General features: G+C 37.0%; 1 protein-coding gene and 1 long non-coding RNA gene across 3 annotated transcripts in view; one reads left to right on the forward strand and one right to left on the reverse strand.

Moving 5' to 3' along the window:
* Nucleotides 1-16883, forward strand: part of LOC143268513 (uncharacterized) — a 37579-nt gene that overhangs the window by 17787 nt on the left and 2909 nt on the right. The gene's annotated exons all lie outside the window — the stretch shown is intronic.
* Itgb8 (integrin subunit beta 8) overlaps nucleotides 3234-16883 on the reverse strand; it is a 76571-nt gene continuing 62921 nt past the window's right edge. For both annotated transcript variants that reach the window (XM_076551591.1, XM_006988288.4), the window contains 7 exons: nucleotides 16483-16572; nucleotides 12914-13048; nucleotides 10255-10657; nucleotides 7568-7793; nucleotides 6514-6620; nucleotides 3494-3657; nucleotides 3234-3401 (listed from right to left, as the gene is read on the reverse strand). In XM_076551591.1, the coding sequence (XP_076407706.1) occupies nucleotides 3279-3401; nucleotides 3494-3657; nucleotides 6514-6620; nucleotides 7568-7793; nucleotides 10255-10657; nucleotides 12914-13048; nucleotides 16483-16572 (1248 nt within the window). In that variant the 3' untranslated portion in view covers nucleotides 3234-3278. The remainder of the gene's footprint in view (nucleotides 3402-3493; nucleotides 3658-6513; nucleotides 6621-7567; nucleotides 7794-10254; nucleotides 10658-12913; nucleotides 13049-16482; nucleotides 16573-16883) is intronic.

A 16883-nucleotide genomic window follows, 5' to 3' on the forward strand; every position in this document is an offset into this window, starting at 1 on the left:
TCTTTGTTTTTAGTGGGGCTGTCTTTGTCCAAATGAGTGTTTAAATTAACAGAACTTTGTAAATGAAGAACTTAAGTATATTATTAAACAGTTATTTTTTTGCAATTAGGTTTATTGGCTTGAAGCTTATGGCCTATTTCTAGAGAAGTGTGAATAGGACAAACAGGAGCCAGGAAAGGAAGGAAAAGCCATTAAGTATGATCTATTCTACCAAGTACCAGAAAAAATATAATTCAATGGAGAAAAATATTCATAATCCATCAATAATAAATGATTTCAGTATCTCCTGAATATCTGTTGACATATACAAGAATATATTCAATGGAGATTAGGTAAATATTAAAATATTTTAAATTTACTCTTTGGTGAAGGTTTGCATCTGATGTATACACAATTTTAATTTTTTTGAGTTTTGAAAAATTTGTCTCTAGAGATACCTACTTTTTTGTTATTTTTACAAACTATTAAATTGAAATTTGGGACATAATTGGATTTTTTTAGTGAATTTTTAAGTCTTTTAGAGAATGTCTATGGTTTAATAAATAGTAGAAAATACCTAAAAATTGTATCAAGTGTCTATAAATACATGTGTACTGCAGTGTACAAATGTCTCAACAAAGAAACAACTTGCATATGTAGTGGATGTATGGAACATTTCTGAATAATTACACACCAGGGCACAAAATGCTGCCATGCCAAAAAATATCATTCAAGTCATTAATTTTACTAACAATTTAAAATTCAATTAATTGCATTTACTATCAACAACTCTCAAAAGACTCTTGCCATCATAGCATTTGAAAATACTCTCTAAGTACATAAATTATTTAATCTAAGAATACCCTGTTTCCCCTTACTTGTTAATTAATTCTATCTAGTCAAATATTAATTTTCATCTCACTAACTATTAAACAGAAGAACATCAATTATTCAAGTAAAATATGAGCCCTACAATCTTTAAGAATTAGCTCTTTAAGTTAACAAAAAAAGAAGAGAAAAAGAAACCACAAGACATTCCATGTGTTAAGTACATTTTATCACCTGGCACTGAATTCCTGGCAAGGAAGTTTGTCTTTCCTGTGACAACAATCTTGCTCCATCTTAAAATTAGTGCAAACTAGTGAGGGCCCAAGAGTACAAATCCTTGCTTTTCAAGGATTCCCTTTAAGTATGCTCTTTTGCTCATTCCACCTGGAAATAATCTATTGTTCATAAACACTGCTTACTTTTAAGTTGTCAGCATTTAATTAGTGGATATCTTTCATTTTTTTTTTTGGGGGGGGAGACTGCCAAGCATCCATTAATTTATATATTCATAAAAGTCTACTGTATGTTATGAGCAGCAAAATATGATTTTTTCACACTAGCTTTAGTGACTACAGTTTCCTGACACACAGTCACAATATGCAGTATTTTGATGATGCCCATCCTCCTTGGAGGCAGAAGAAACAGTTCAAGATAGCAACATCACCACTGCACTTCTAAGGGACTTGTCATGTTGGCTGGCTAGAAAACAACATATAGGCTTTCCAGGCCCCTAGGGTACAATATCTAATGGAAGTTAGTCTTCATCAAAATGCAAATATCTAGAACTTTCAAGTGCTGGGAAGCAGCAAACCTGGGAGAGACACTTCTTTAGAATCCTCTGTTGTCACAGGAAAAACATGTGCTACTCGTAGGACAGTTGGAATTTAGGATTCAAGTACCAAGCCTCTGCATGAAGGCTTCAAGCTGAGCCATTCACAGCTCTATGAGACTTGTTCTTATAGCCACTGTGTGGAGGGAAGGGCTGTGCCAAAGCCTTATCAGAATGTGGCTAATGAGAAAAACAATAAGCTGCTTATACACAAATCCATTTAAAGTACCTTCTTCTACCTTGCTTTGAAATATTCTCATGAAAATACACTCAGGACTTCAATAAATTATGTTTTAAGTTTTGCCATGGATATTTTGCAAATTTAAGAGGTAGTGTGCTATTGTGCAATGCTGGCCTGTAATTATAAGGCAGATCTTCTCTAATAGTGCTACTTCGTTGCTTCTGTGTTTTTGTGAATCATTTATATTCTCCAAGCCTCAGTTCCCTGGCTAACAAAAAGAGGGGATTAGCTTATTTCTAAGATATTACCCACCCTTCTCCAATTTTATGCCCTTGTTAATTCTCATGAGTCAGGTTGGGATGATTCAAACAATGCCCTTAGACTGCACGGGGGCGGGGGTGGGGGAGGTGGGGGGTGGGGGGGGATAGTACAGCTTTCCCTTTGAAAACGGTTGATATCAACTTGGAGTAAAAATCAAGAGAGCATACTCAGAAAAGGGCACTCCACTTGAAGCAGTTCTGTAGACACCTTGTGGATTTCAGGCTACAGGTTAGATTAATGAGATAGGCAAACAATGCATCCAGTTTGACAGGTAAGAAAGTACAAAATTCTGTATCTTCCAACAAAGAAGCCATGGACTTCAGTGACACTTTACAGTGACCCTTATTAACATTCAGCTTTAAAAACCAGTATTCTAATAAAGTGACATTGTCATATAGATTTCTATGGCAGTAGTAATTTAGCACTTATTTAATCCAGTCATCTATGACATTATAAACTTATTCCAGAAGGAAGAAAAAACAGAGTATAAATGCAAAAAAGAGAAGATGTTCGAGTCAATATCCATTTTGCAAAAGAGAAGAAAACAGAAATGCACATGCACCAAACCACACAGTTTCAAAAGCAACACCCCTTAGGTTTAAGGTTTTATCTATTCACCTCCAACTGAAGTGAAATACTAACCATTATTCAGCTGGTTGTGCACATCTAGACGATGCCAGTTGGTGTGGTTGACTGCTTTCAGTGACTCCCAGATGTTTCCCATCAGCAGGCTGTGTGCAAGAAACACTGCACTGTGGCAACAACACCATGCCAGCCTGTGTCACAGCACTGTGTCTGGGAAGTGCAGGGATGACAGGAACCTGTAAAGTGTAATCAGTGCTTTCCAGATGATCTACATTCTACGCTGATCTAAATAAGTTATATATTACAGTAAAGTGCTACAACACTAGTATCCAACAGTAGTAAGACACATAGTTCTCTGAAAGTTTCAGCAGCCGGGTGAGTCACATGGTTGTGAAGACACTTGCCAGTCTTTGTGGCACAATCTTCAATACTTTGTCTCCTCCTGTGACTTTTTATATTATACTTTTTCAGAGTAATTGTGTAAAAAAAAAAATCCAGTTTCCAACAGTGTTGTTTTGTTATTATTATTATTGTTGTTGTTGTTTTAATCTTTCTTTAGAAGTTGCACCTGAAAGCTTCATGAGCATTTAGTTTGCTGATATCCATTTTTATTTCTTCGGGCTTTTCTCGTCGGTAGGTTACAGCTCTTGTGCAAACACTTTGCAGAATCAGTTTATCCTTGGTAGAGAAGAAATAGTAGCATTAGTGAAGAAGCTGAGTATTAGAACAGGACAGTCACATACAGACAGCTATCCTCTGAATTCACCAACCTTTTTGGAAGCAGACATTCTGTAATCTGATGAAGACTTTATCTTATTACTATTCCATTGTAGTATCACCTGTCTAATGATAAGGACTTTAAGCAACCCAATCAAGAATGTGACTATGAATATAATGAAAAATATTCGCAGATAGCTTGGGCCAGATAAACATTCTGCAAGAAAGAAAACAAGTTGATGGGTTAAAAAAAAGTTTAGAAAAGTAAATAAAAGTTTTCTGTCAAATAAATGATGTTTATATTCCTATAACAGAAACAGAGTTATTTACAAATCTATATTTTCAAAATAGGAGGCTGGCATTACTGCTTACTCAAAACAGTAAACCTGTTTTTGGAAAATATCCACAATATCTCTTACCTACGTGTAAGTTTCTTTACAACAGAGAGAGCTATAGTGGTGTGTAACGTTCAGCACTATATGGAAAATATGATTAGAAACTATTGAGCAGCCCCAAGCATTTAGCATGTGTTTCTCTTTTTGTGCTTTCTCCTACTTTGTTGTTCAGCAGTAATGGAAAATAAACATCTGCAGAAGCTAAACTCAGTACCACTCTAATAGGCAAATAAATATTTCCTCTAAACCCTGGTGTAGGATTTCATTTTTATTACACATCATGACTCTGAGAAGTAAGAATGCCATATCTTGGACAATACCTAAATATCTTGTCTCATCTTTAACTAATTAACTTTACTAATCTAGTCTGTTTGCCTGCACAAATTCATTATGTGTTTCTCTAAGAACAAATGATCACTAGCTCTAAAGAAAGAAAAGCTCTGTTAGGAGAGTGAGCATGCTAAACCTTTGTTTTAGCACCAAATCTCTGGCAAACTCTTACTGGAAAATTTGCAGGCTCTGTGCTTGCCTGGAGTCTACTTTAATCTCTGAGGAACATGGTTGCACAATAGTGGGTATTCCACAGAGCTCACAAGCTGCCCCAGATTCATAAAATGACTTCCTGGACTGAAGCATGTGTTTCTCCACCCATTCAGCAGGCTTCAGGGACCTGGTCTGAATGTAGCAATTGCCTCTGAAAAAGTCTCTCGGGAGAGGACATTCCAAGGCCTCAAGCAGAGTAGCATCCAGGTATGGCTGATTCTGGCCAGAAAGTCCAATAATAACCCAGCATGCCTGTTGAACAAGGCAAAGTTTCAGTAATGGGGATAAGAGTTCTTTTCCAACTAGGTGGACTTAATAGAGACCATTTCTTGTGATTGGTGACAAAAGACCTTGAGGAGGTCAAAGACACACCCATTCCTACTTATTGGAATGGAAACAACAGATGCCAATACAGTATAATGCTTCCTTGTTAAAGATTCATGGGGACAGAAAACAGAATGTGTGTCCAAAGATGTTACTATTTGATCTTCTACAACTCCCTTCAGGTTAATGACCCTCATGGCGTATGTCCTGACAGACTGAGGTCTTTTGGCTGACTTAGTCGATCCTCAGAGGGGCACGTGGCTTGATCCTACTCTTGGCTTTTTGCCTGGTGGGAGCTTAGCCAGAGAGACTGAAAGAAGACCCTGTAAGTGTGATTGAGTGGACAGATAATTGAGGTGCCTAACAAATGCCCTTTTCCTCTCCTTGCACAATAGTTGTCAAGGGGAGGGAAGCCCTGTAGCTACTGATGCATTTCAGAAATATTACTAATGTGTTAGCCAGAAGACCCTTTGAGGGTTCAAATCTGTGCATTTTCCCCATATTGTTATGGATGGTCTAACCTTTGCCCCTGGTCATGCTTTTCGTAGCTGAGGTCAGGCTGGGCCTTTTTCTAAGGAGATTTAAGGAAATACTGTTTGCAACAACACTTAAGTCAGAGTAGTGTTTACTTAACATAATTAATGACATGTAGGGCCCTTCTTTATTAGGAGGCACTTGGCTTTCTGGAGAGATTGCTGCAGGCTCAGCTGGCAGGACATGGGACTCTTTTCTGAGCCAAATTCACTGTGGGCTAAGATAAGCATGGGTGGGAATGAAATATGGGAAACTAAGACGTGCAGGACATTTCTACTCTGCTGTTCCTGAGGGCTGGCTTCTCTATTTCTTGAAATAGTAGAAGCAATGGGTATGTTTCTGAATATTTAACTACAAGTATAGCTTCTATGACATGGATAGTTCTACAGCTTAGGCCTGTGCAAAGTGGGCTTTGTGGTTTTTTTTTGGGGGGGGGTGAGTGGGAGTACCCCAATAAACTTGCTTAAAAGTAGTTTTTGTACACAGCTCTCACATCTTTCCTATTTATACATCACCTTTTCATTTTTCTTTATGTTTTTCTTTTTTCTTTTTTAAAATTTAAAAGCAGGATCTCACATGGCTCAGGCTGGCCTTGAATTCCCTATGTATCTGAAACTGACCTTGATCTTATGATCTGGGCACTACCTTCCAAGTTCTGTTACGTACCACGATGCCTAGTTTTATGTGATACTGGGTATTGAACATGGGGCTTTACCCATGCCAGGCACGTGTTCTACCAACAGAGCTACACGCCCAGCCTCATAACCTTTGGAAGTTAGGTATACTGCAACAGCAGATGATCACTTAAAATCTTAGGTTTTCACCTGAAACAGGAGAATAAAGTTTTGATAGATATGAGGAGGGTCATCAGCAAATTTAGGTTATGAAGAAAAACCATGGCTTCTGACCTCTTAAAGAAATTATTCTACATGGGGAACCTATATTTTGGCTCATGGAAGTACTAGGCTCCTTGGTGGAGGTAGGCAGCACAGAAATAGGGCTGTGAGGATGAGAAGGGAATTCTGACCACTTAGGAATTCCATCTCTGAGAGATTAAAAAATGGATCACCAACTCAATTCAATATTGTATATACAAATAAGCACAGTTTTTTTTTTTTTATATTTGTGGCACAGTGATAAAAGTTGTTTTAGGCATAGTGATAAAAGTTGTTTTAAAAACGTTTATAATTTAATCAATACGAAGCTACTGCTCTTTTCTTCAGGAAGTAAGTGGTACTTGGCGGACCCCTCAGCCCCAGGAGCCTCCACACACTTACCTGACACTTGGTCCACACGATGCTGTTCCATGACAGCACAAGTGGTTTTACACTGATCAAGTACAGCCTGAGACAGATTGTGAGGGTGAAGGCATTGCATGCAGTTCCTGTGCAGGGAATGGGACAGGGTTACTACTGTAAAAAGGCAATCGACTGGATTAGGTCCATTAGGAACTAATCCCATCAGCAAGGCCTGGTGGCCCAAGCTAGTAATCCCAGCTACACGAAAGGCTAAGGCAGGAAGATTATATGTTCTAGGGCTGCCTGAGTTAAATTCAGAGGCCAGCTAGGGTGAAACATTGTCTCAAAAGTAAAGAGAAAAAAAGAAAAAAAAAAGGCAGGATATGTTGCTTGGTAGAGTAGTTGCTCAACATGTGTGAGACCTGGATCCAGTTCCCAGTAGCAAATAAATAAACACCAATATATTAAAACAATGTATTTCTAAATGAGTTAAATAAATTACTTTGCATATTTATAAAATTCTTTTTTGCATTACTGATCTGAGAAAGTACATGCTTTAAAAACTTGAACAAACAAACTGGAGGCACAGTGACATTTACACAAGTGTTCTTTGAGCAGGTCTCAGATTAATATTGGAAAATATTTTTAGCACAAAATAATAATGTCACTGTCATGTAACACAGGGCTTTCCGTTTATGCATCCCGAGTGCTCATAGCACCTTTAATTCTTTCACATTAACCAGAGGCACAGAGAGTTTTAGCAACTTATTGTACATCACAAGGCTAAATGGCAATAAGTAGGTTAGCTGGAAGCCTCTATTTTCAGAAAATTATGTTTAAAAACCAAACAAATCCAGTAGTGACTTTATGTAGATTTATTCTAATTTTTCCAAAGCAACTTACTAGCCAAAGATGGGAATTTTAGTATCCTAATTCTTAAAATTTCCCATTCAGTTTCTAAAAATCATCATCATCATTATTTTTGTATGATAGTAACTAAGGATCCAGCAACTAAGATTAAAGGCAGCAGAATAAAGAACAAAAACAGCCTTCAGCAAGGACTGCTTTGTTCATGCTGGAGACAGAATCATACCAGTTTTCACTGCAGGACAGATGGCAGGTTGGGCAGTGCTCACAGAGGCGGCCAATGCTCCTGTGGTCAGTGCACTCGCACCGGCCACATACACAGGTGCCTCTCCCGCTGCAAACTTGGCCCTTGGAATTGACACAGTGCTGTGCTAAGGCTGACGGACACTGGCACCGATCTCCTTCCCAGCCATTAAAGCACTGGCATCTGCCACCTTCACACTCCCCACGCCCTGCAACAAAATCACACCAAGATCAGGGTCACCAGTCCCACTCACTAACCTTGTAATACCTCTTTCTTTTTAATGGAAACATGTAACAGTTTTATGAACGGAAACAGCATCCGTTTCTACTTGTTTTGACAAAGCAGTGCCAAGATCTAGGAGTGTCTGTTTTAAAAGCTGTTCTATTGTAGATAATTTCCCCCTACCAATATATTCAATATATTATGCTAACATGTATAAAGAAAGCCCCTACTTTGGTGGTTGCCCAACTTCTTAAATGTCATTGTGCTTTCAAGTTTTAAATTAAAAGCGCATAAATATAATAAAGCCATAAAGGCTGACTTGAAATCAGCAAGTTAAGTATTTGGTCAATGGATTCCACAGTCTACCCTAGTCACCGTTGCTAGGTGCCCAGGAAAGTTTTGCAGGATGACCAGGCAGCCATGTTATTGCTTCTGTATATTCAGGCATGGTTAAAAATAGGTTTTCTGAGAAGCTAAAATAATCCCTCTTATCCTCAACACCTTCGTGCAGGCAGGGTTCATCTGTGCTATGAGCTGTTACTAGGCAGTATAATGAGAAAGAGAAAGGGATGTGTGTGCGTCGGGTGGGGGGGAGGGGGTGGAGGGAGCATTTATGCAGACAATTTACCTGAGAAAATCTTGGATACACATTATTAAATGGATTTTAGACTATAGAAAGTATCCCAAATTTAATATGCCAATGTGAAATAGAAGTCTCAAAAGGAGGTACATTTTATGTTTTATATAGTATTTCTCAAGCTTATTTGCCTATGGATCATCCTTCCTTTTTCTTTCTTTCTTTATGCTTTTTTAATCTCTTTGTATTCCCCCTCTTTTTATTCCCCCTCTTTTTATTCCCCCTCTTTTCTCCCCTCTATTTTCTACCTTCTCTCTCTCTCTCTCTCTCTCTCTCTCTCTCTCTCTCTCTCTCTCTCTCTCTCTCCCTCCCTTCTTTTATTGCTGAATACCTCACAAGTTAATTGTTCCATAGAGCCTACTGCTGGATCAGCTCAATTTGCTAACTGTGAAACAAATGAGGTCCAGGCAAACAAATGTCCACTATATCCCCTTCCCTGATGTAGCTAGCATGCTGAACCCTAGCCAGTTGACCTGTGAACATGAGTTTTCATTCCCAAGGGAAAGTGGTAGGTAAATGCATGTCAGCCTTGTAGCTTGCACTCCCACAGCAATTCAAAGCAGATTTCAGTTGACTCTGTGTGTGTGAGGTATGTGGTTACAATCATATAGTATATCAGTATATCGATTTTTGAGATTTTCAGATTCTCATTGTATATGAAACTGCTTTAAGAGACCATTCTATTGACTGATGACAAACTTCATTCTCTTCTTCCCTGTCAAATATTTCTTTTCCCTGTAAAATATAATAGACAACTGCTGGTTTATTCTGATGTTATCTTCTTTCCTATCCACAATTCCAGTTACAGCAGAATAAGTGTCTAGAGCACAGTGTTTTGTGTATATAATAGAATAAAAAGATGACTTGTAATAGTGTTTTTCTGTAATTTACAACAAGATTTCTGCCTATACAAGAATAGAGAGTTAAATTTTGTAGGTTTTGATTTTCATTTTCCAATAATTTAACACATATTTTCTTACTAACATGCACATACAAAAAGAGATCTTTATGATAAGCAAGCTTACCTTTTCATGGAGAAACAATCAAGGAATTAAAATGACAGGTAGTTTATTTTAAAACAATAATTTGTTTTAATTTTCAAATGCTGCATTGGTTTTTTTTCTGGACTTTAACCAGCAGGTGGCAGTGAACTAAGTTAGCCAAAAAAGTAATCTTGATATTTTTATCTTATCCTATTTCATTGCAAAATCTGGTCTGTGTGTGGCCAGAGAGAATCTTCTGGATTACTTCGCAATCCAGTGCTTTCTGAAGAACGTTGTTCTTTGTCCATTCTGTTGCTGGTGGCTTTCCAAAAATAAACTGGCAAGGTTTGAATGGCTGCAAACTTACAATACCATATACAATGATGCTTTAAGAATTTTCCAGTGAGTGGAATTATATTTTTATAGCTCACTTCCCCTCATCCTGACAGAAATAAAATCCTCTGAGCAAGCAGGAGGGGGACCACTTGTCAGAATGAGTCAGACCTTTATAGAAGAATACCCCCCATTCTTCTAGGAAACATGTCTGCTATCACCAGTAACTTCCTTTTTTGATGTAAATCTTTCCAAGATCAAGGGATACATGAGATTCATATTTAATTTTAGGTTTTGATTTTAAAAAATAGTTGCTATACTTTAGCTAAAAATATAAACATGATCTTGCCATGACCTAATTTCATAGACTATGAGGCTTTAAACTTTGATTTGGGTTGAGTGGCAACATTTCATCACATCAGATTTAAAGATACACACATGTATATGTCAATATAGCTATGATTAATTCAAACTGCCTGTGTGTATCAACTCACCAGCACACACATTTCCATGGTGATATGGACAAGAAAAGTCATCCTTTTCACAGTATCTGCCATATACTCTTCCAAGCTTGGTTTTGTGACATAAACATTTCCCACAGATACAAACTCCTCGACCACTACAGACAGGTTGATCCTCCTGCAACTTGCAAGTTTCAGAAGGAAACTGGTCTTCATCAAGATGACATTTGCTGTCATCACACTGTGGACACTTGGGATCCAGGGGAGCTTCGGCACACTGTCCTTTGCGCTCTCTGCGATCCTCACACTGGCAGCTGCAGCTTCTGTGTATGTGGACTTTAGTGGTTTCATTGAAACCAATAGGTTTGATTATTGCATAATTTTTTCCTCCTGTGACATCACAGGTTTTCATCACAACTGTTACATTGAAAAGAGCCTAAATTTCAAAGGAAAAAGGAAATATATTTACATCCTTTGATACTGATACTATATTCAGTAATAATATTTGAATCAACAACAAACATCTTACAGACATATTTACAAATCACACGTGCAATCTCTTTCATATATAGATGCAAAATATCCTTTTAATTCCATTTTACCTGATTAATTAGAATTAAAGGAAGCAACAATTGCTAATGGCCTGTAAATCACCATGTGTCCATTTGTCCTCACATGTCTGTGCCCCTTAGATAACTGATTTCATAGAAAACTGGTGAAACAGTAATTTATTTTCTGAATTGGAAATACGGGGTTAGTGAACATTTGTCGTTAGGAAACAATGAACCAAAGTAACAGGCTTCTGCTCTTCTGGCTCAGAACCCTGAGGTATTCCTATGGACAATATTATTTATTTATATTCTATTTTCTAGAGGCCAAAGTGAAGGCCCAGAGTTGATCTTTAGCATATGTAGGTTGTCCATGAAGGAGAATACAATGCTGTCTCTGATGTTACTCAGGAGAAAGAGGCTTAGGACTTATTCTCCAATTTCGAGACTTCAATACAGAATCATTCTGTTGTCACAGTGGAGAAATCATTCCAGAACTAAATAATGTACTGGCAAGAATTCAGAATTCGGTTTTTTTCCTCCCAAAACTACAGTTTATTTTCCTGACAGTGTTTTTCCTTGTTCTCTAATTCCTTGTTTTTCCATAACATGATTGATTTAATATCTATATTTTTTGACTTTCCATCTTTACATGCTTTGGCAAATCAGAAAATTTATACACACAAACAGGTATATATACATAACATTCATATCAATAATTAAATTCCAACATTAAAATAATGTATTCTGAGCTTTTCAATAGGAACTTATGTAGCATGAAATGAAAGACCTATATTTAGGCTTTCATGTGCAAGGTATTTGAGTTGGATTTATCACATAAAAATCAGTGCAGTTGGTGTTGGTTTGTACTTAAATTATTTCTACCTCTAAGAATTTTAAGGATTCACAGATGTGTAGAATGATGTGGTCACTGCTAGCTACTATGACTAATGGAATGAAACTGCTCCCAGGAGTCAAACTGTTTTTACAACTTAGTTGAAGGTGATATAGTCAAAGAAAGAAAAAACATGTAAGAAGGAAGGTCAATCATTGCTATAAATTTGAGAGTCTTGAAAGACTTTGTTTTTAAGCAGTTAGTTTAGTGTTACTTTGCTACAAAAACTTTTGCAGAAATCAAATGTGTATTATTTAAACTAGTATATGACATCTTTTGAACAATATCCAAGGAATAATTATAGAGGAAACTACAGAATTAGAAGCTTGAGATAATTTATTAAAGATACATGGCTTGTGGGCACAGTCACACTACCCACAGTTTGTAATGTTCTCACGAGGAAAAATTTATTCTAACTAAAGATGAAAAAGTGTTCCCTTCGACTTAGTCTTAGAACTTTAGGACTTTGAAAACTCCTCCTTCCCAACACAGGATGGAATTAAAGTAATAAAATTACAGAACCTTAAAGTGAGAAGGAAGAAAGATTTGGAATTTTCTCACCCAGCTCATTCAAGTACAATCTAAGTAAGTGATGTTGTAGAGGTGACACCCCACAGCCCCAGGACCCTGCTGAGAGCATAATCTGCATGCTATGCTCTGCTGTGGCAGTTCTTGGAGAATCACTTTCTTATCTGGTCCCGTCTCTTGATAATGCTGAAACCTGGAGTTCTCCTCTTGGCATCCCAACCCTTTTTAGTTATTATATAAATGATGTCATCCCTCCAATTTGACTGATTTTAACAAATTTCTTTATCTCATTCTTGAGGCCATCACAAAGTGAAAGATTTTGGAATTCTTAGCTTTTATCAACTGTCCCATTCTTTCCTATGGCTACTTCAATTTCATACTCTGAGAATGAGCAGATTTGAAATTAAAAATACTTTGTCACTAGAATAACTACTAATACTGCATGTTTGAAGGATGTAGTTTCCTCATTAGACCAATTGTGCCACAAAATGTATTACTACTAATAGTTAATAAGTACTTAAAGCAATACATATTTGTGTTAACTTGAAAATTTGAGAAAATAGTCAATTAGGAAGAAAATTTGAGAAGAGACAAGGCTACTTTAAAGTTGAAACAAGACTCTTGTAGTTAGTAGTAAATTTTTTATAGTAGTTTGATTTTTTTTTCATGAGAAAGTACACCAAACAATTTATCTTAAACAAGAAAAACAGACCACACATACTTCATCATTGCTTGTCACATTTCCACATCCAATTGTGCCTGGCTTTCTGGCCCCATCCGGACAGATGGCAGTGATGTTAAAATAGACACCATGTACCTGGTTTTCCATCTGCACTTTTACTTCTGAAATGAGTTTCTGCAGAAACATTGGTTATAATTACATACTGCAGTGTAGCAACAAAGCAGACTCATGCATTATATCATTCTAGATGTAATATTAACTTAATCAAAGTCTAGCTCTGAAAAAAGATAAAATGGTGCTTCCTCATAACAATCCAATTATACTTAAAACATGTAAGAAACATTGAATGATCAGCTGTGTTTAAATGGCTTGATTTTCCACACATCTATGATTACACATTTTAATCACTTATAGAAATATCTCTTATCCAGTGCTGAAATGATAATCTTTCAAAATCATACTGCTGATATTTAATGATGAAATTTAAAGAAACATTTTCATAACAAGTGAATTTTGACAGTTTACAGCAGGGAATATAGTTTTGACAAAAGAAACTTGAATTTCAAACGCTTTTGATTTATATAAAGTTGAAACATATAGTTTTGTGGGGGTGGCATTTCTAAACTGTGGCTATGCACAGGAATCCCCATGCAAACACTATCATACAAGGTTCTCTAAGAAGGGCTTAGGGTTTTATCAAGTCTTCATGCTTGCCTGCATCTGTAATGCTTTTTTCCAAGCCTTAATTCTAAATCAAGACTTCTTACAGGGTATAAAACCATGCATGTATTTACACCATCATTCATAGGCTCATTCAGTAAATATCTACTGCATGATGCCATGTATTGGGCACACACTAACATCTTCCATCACAATCTTTTAGTTCCAAAAGATACAGCTATTTTAAATATGCCCTTTAGATATGCATGCATTTGGTCACATAAATCTGAGCCTGGCACATGCAAAAATCCTGAATTTATACTTGCAAACAGAAAAATAACAGAAATGTGAAATAGGCAGCTATGCAAGGAGAATGAGTTGTAGCATGTGGAAAAAACACTTCCAGTAGCTTCTAATCCTTTAGTTGAGTACTTTTATTTCTTCAATGTATCTTTGATAAGGAGATAGATACCCATTGATGAATAATTAATTGATCATGGAATTCTGATAACATATCCTCTAAAGAAGATGCTGTCCTCAAGTTCATGAATATTATTTGTATAGACAAGACTACTTTAGACACACACCCCCACACACATGATTTTCCTCTCACCAAGAGCTCATATACTGCAATCCCAAATAATTCTGGCAAACTAGGAGAAACTTTCAATGGTATTAAATGATGTGGATATGTATTGATTGTCAGGGCAGAACATGCCTCCCATTGTAGCACACTCAGCATGCCATGCTTGCTGTTCCTCTAAGAGCTCAAACCACTTGGGTTAATGTCTTTGAAGTATCGTGTGAAGACAAATTTCTGCAATATTTCTCATCTTTGTGCTTTGGAAATCAAGATTCTGGTGAAAGGACAGATTCCATTTCATATCTAGGAGGTGTTGGGAGAGACACTATTTTTTCTGATTTATAATACTTCAATGAATTGTGAATTGTTTCTGTTGGGCTTTGAAAACAAATAAAATTCTATAAGAGTTTTAAAGATATACACACATAAAAATGATAGAGTCCTAAGGAGATTGGCTTAGCCAAAGATAGTTTTTGTTGAGTTCATTAACATTCTTCCACTGCAAGGTTGTACAGAACCACAGTGGGCTAAGGTAGTCGCACATCTGCACAAGGCAAAGAATGTAAGGCTGGAAAGTGCTGTCTACTTTTACCATTTGAGCCAATGTCTCACTCATAGCTCCCTGTCTCATTTTTCATAAGTCTGACACAAAGGTTTAAAAAAAGTTAAATGTGGCGGTATGTGCTTTAATCTTGGGACTCAGGAGGAGGCTGAGACAGCAGAATCAGGAGTACAAGGCTATCCTGGGCTTACCAAACAAGCAGAAAAGGCAGAAAAGAAACCAATTTATGTATTTTGGGATAATATAATGGAGGCACACTGTAGTAATTGAAAGGACTAAATGCATAAACTCCCCTTTCATTTGGATGACTCTTGAGAACAAACTACTGATAGGAATATGTTTTCCTTTTCTTGATACAAAATTCTATGGATCTAACTTTTAAAAAATGTGTGTGAATGTTTTGTCTGCGTGTATGTAAGTGTGTGCAGTGCTGATGAAGGCCAGAAGGGGTGATGGGTCTCCTGGAACTGTAGGTAGAAACTGTTGTACGCCACCATGTGGGTGTTGGGAACTGAACCTCTGTCCTTTGGAAGAGCAGCAAGTGTTCTTAACCACTAAGCCATCTCTTCAGCTATTGGAGCTAACATTGTTTTTTTTTATACTAGTGAGAGATGTAATTTAAGATATCTGTTTCATTTCATTCTATGCAGTTTTCAGACAGTAAAAAAAATCATCCCCAGCAAAAACAAACCTAGCAAGATTTATTTTCTTTAAATAATAATATGTTTAAACAGTTTCTTCATTTTCTGCCTTGTGTCTGCTTCCTGCCTCACTGCTTTGAACCCAAGTTGCAAGCAGGTGCTGCCTGAAGACAATTAACAAAGCAGCCTGAGGTTTTTCACAGCTCTGTGGCTCTCTCAACACTTTAATTCTACATGTCAGGCAAGCAGGCAGGCAGAAAATCTGGAGAAGTGAGACTTTATAACTGGCCCATAAATCCATGGAAGAATAAAGCATAGTTTTTGACACCCTATTAAAAAATCAAAGAAAGGAAGATCAACAGGCCATATCATGCAGCTGACAGCAGCTGGGGCATGGAGTAACATCTGGAATTTCAACCTGATGCCTCTGCTTATTGGCTGTGTGAACTATGGTTAATTTGCTTACTTTGTTCCTACAAATATACAATAGTACTTCTAATTGCTGCCTGAAAGGTCAGATGTGAGGCTTAAGTGAAGTCATGTATAGAAAGTGACGGACATGAAAAGAAAAGTCAGTATTAGCACATTTTAATAGAGCTTTTTTAATGCAGGAATGATTCAGTTTGAGAGACCAAGTGTTCATTTAAAACATCATGAACGATGACAACATACAACCAATGATCCAAGAGGACAAGTGGGAAAGGAAACTTTGGCCTAACTGTTTTGATTAAAAAATGATAATTGACTGAACACTACAATGACTGATCAAGGAGACCCTTACTAAGCCTTCTTAGTAATCTCTATATCCCCCTGCAGATTTTTTTAAATAACACCATGGTGGATTTTGTTTTACTGCTAAATTTATGATGTAAGAAACTATTCAAATTTTTGTGACAGGCTGGTGACTCACTGAATTTTCAATTTGGAAGGAAACTTGGATGCTGGACCAGTTTTGGTTCACCTGTCAATGGGACAAATGAAGCACAGAGAACTGACTCTTCCAAGCATCAGACATCATTGCTGGTTTGTGGTCCATTCAGGGCTAACCCCAGCTAGTCCTAAATTCTTCCTGTCATTCCTTGCAAGATGCAGCAGTATTGCTTTGAACATTGCCACAAAAATGGTAGACTTAGAGAAAATTGTATAGGCTGTACATACATACCTTATAGGCTTCTACTACTAAATTGTTGAGATTTGCAGCTTTGGATTCTATCTCACCAGCAATGGCACCAGGCAAAAGGGGCAGAAGATCCTGTAAAACATGTAAGTCACAGGTACATAATATGACAGTAGCATAGAAACAGTGCATAATCAAGACACTAAACATTTTGTAGCTATCTGGAAGGCAAGCCATTATATGAATGAAAAAATGACAAAAACCATAAGGAAGCTAAGAGAGTTGCCAATCCAGAGAACCTAGAAGCATCAGTGTGTGTGGTCTGTATGTAAATGAGTATGTATGTATATACTGAATTACATGACCTCAAATCCAATTAAAGTTAGCTCAGCATTTCCTAAACTGTTTTTAACATGAAAAGTGTTCTGAGTGCAAATAAGCTGATA

The sequence above is a fragment of the Peromyscus maniculatus genome, chromosome 14 (genome assembly GCF_049852395.1).
Source record: "Peromyscus maniculatus bairdii isolate BWxNUB_F1_BW_parent chromosome 14, HU_Pman_BW_mat_3.1, whole genome shotgun sequence".
NCBI lineage: Eukaryota > Metazoa > Chordata > Mammalia > Rodentia > Cricetidae > Peromyscus > Peromyscus maniculatus.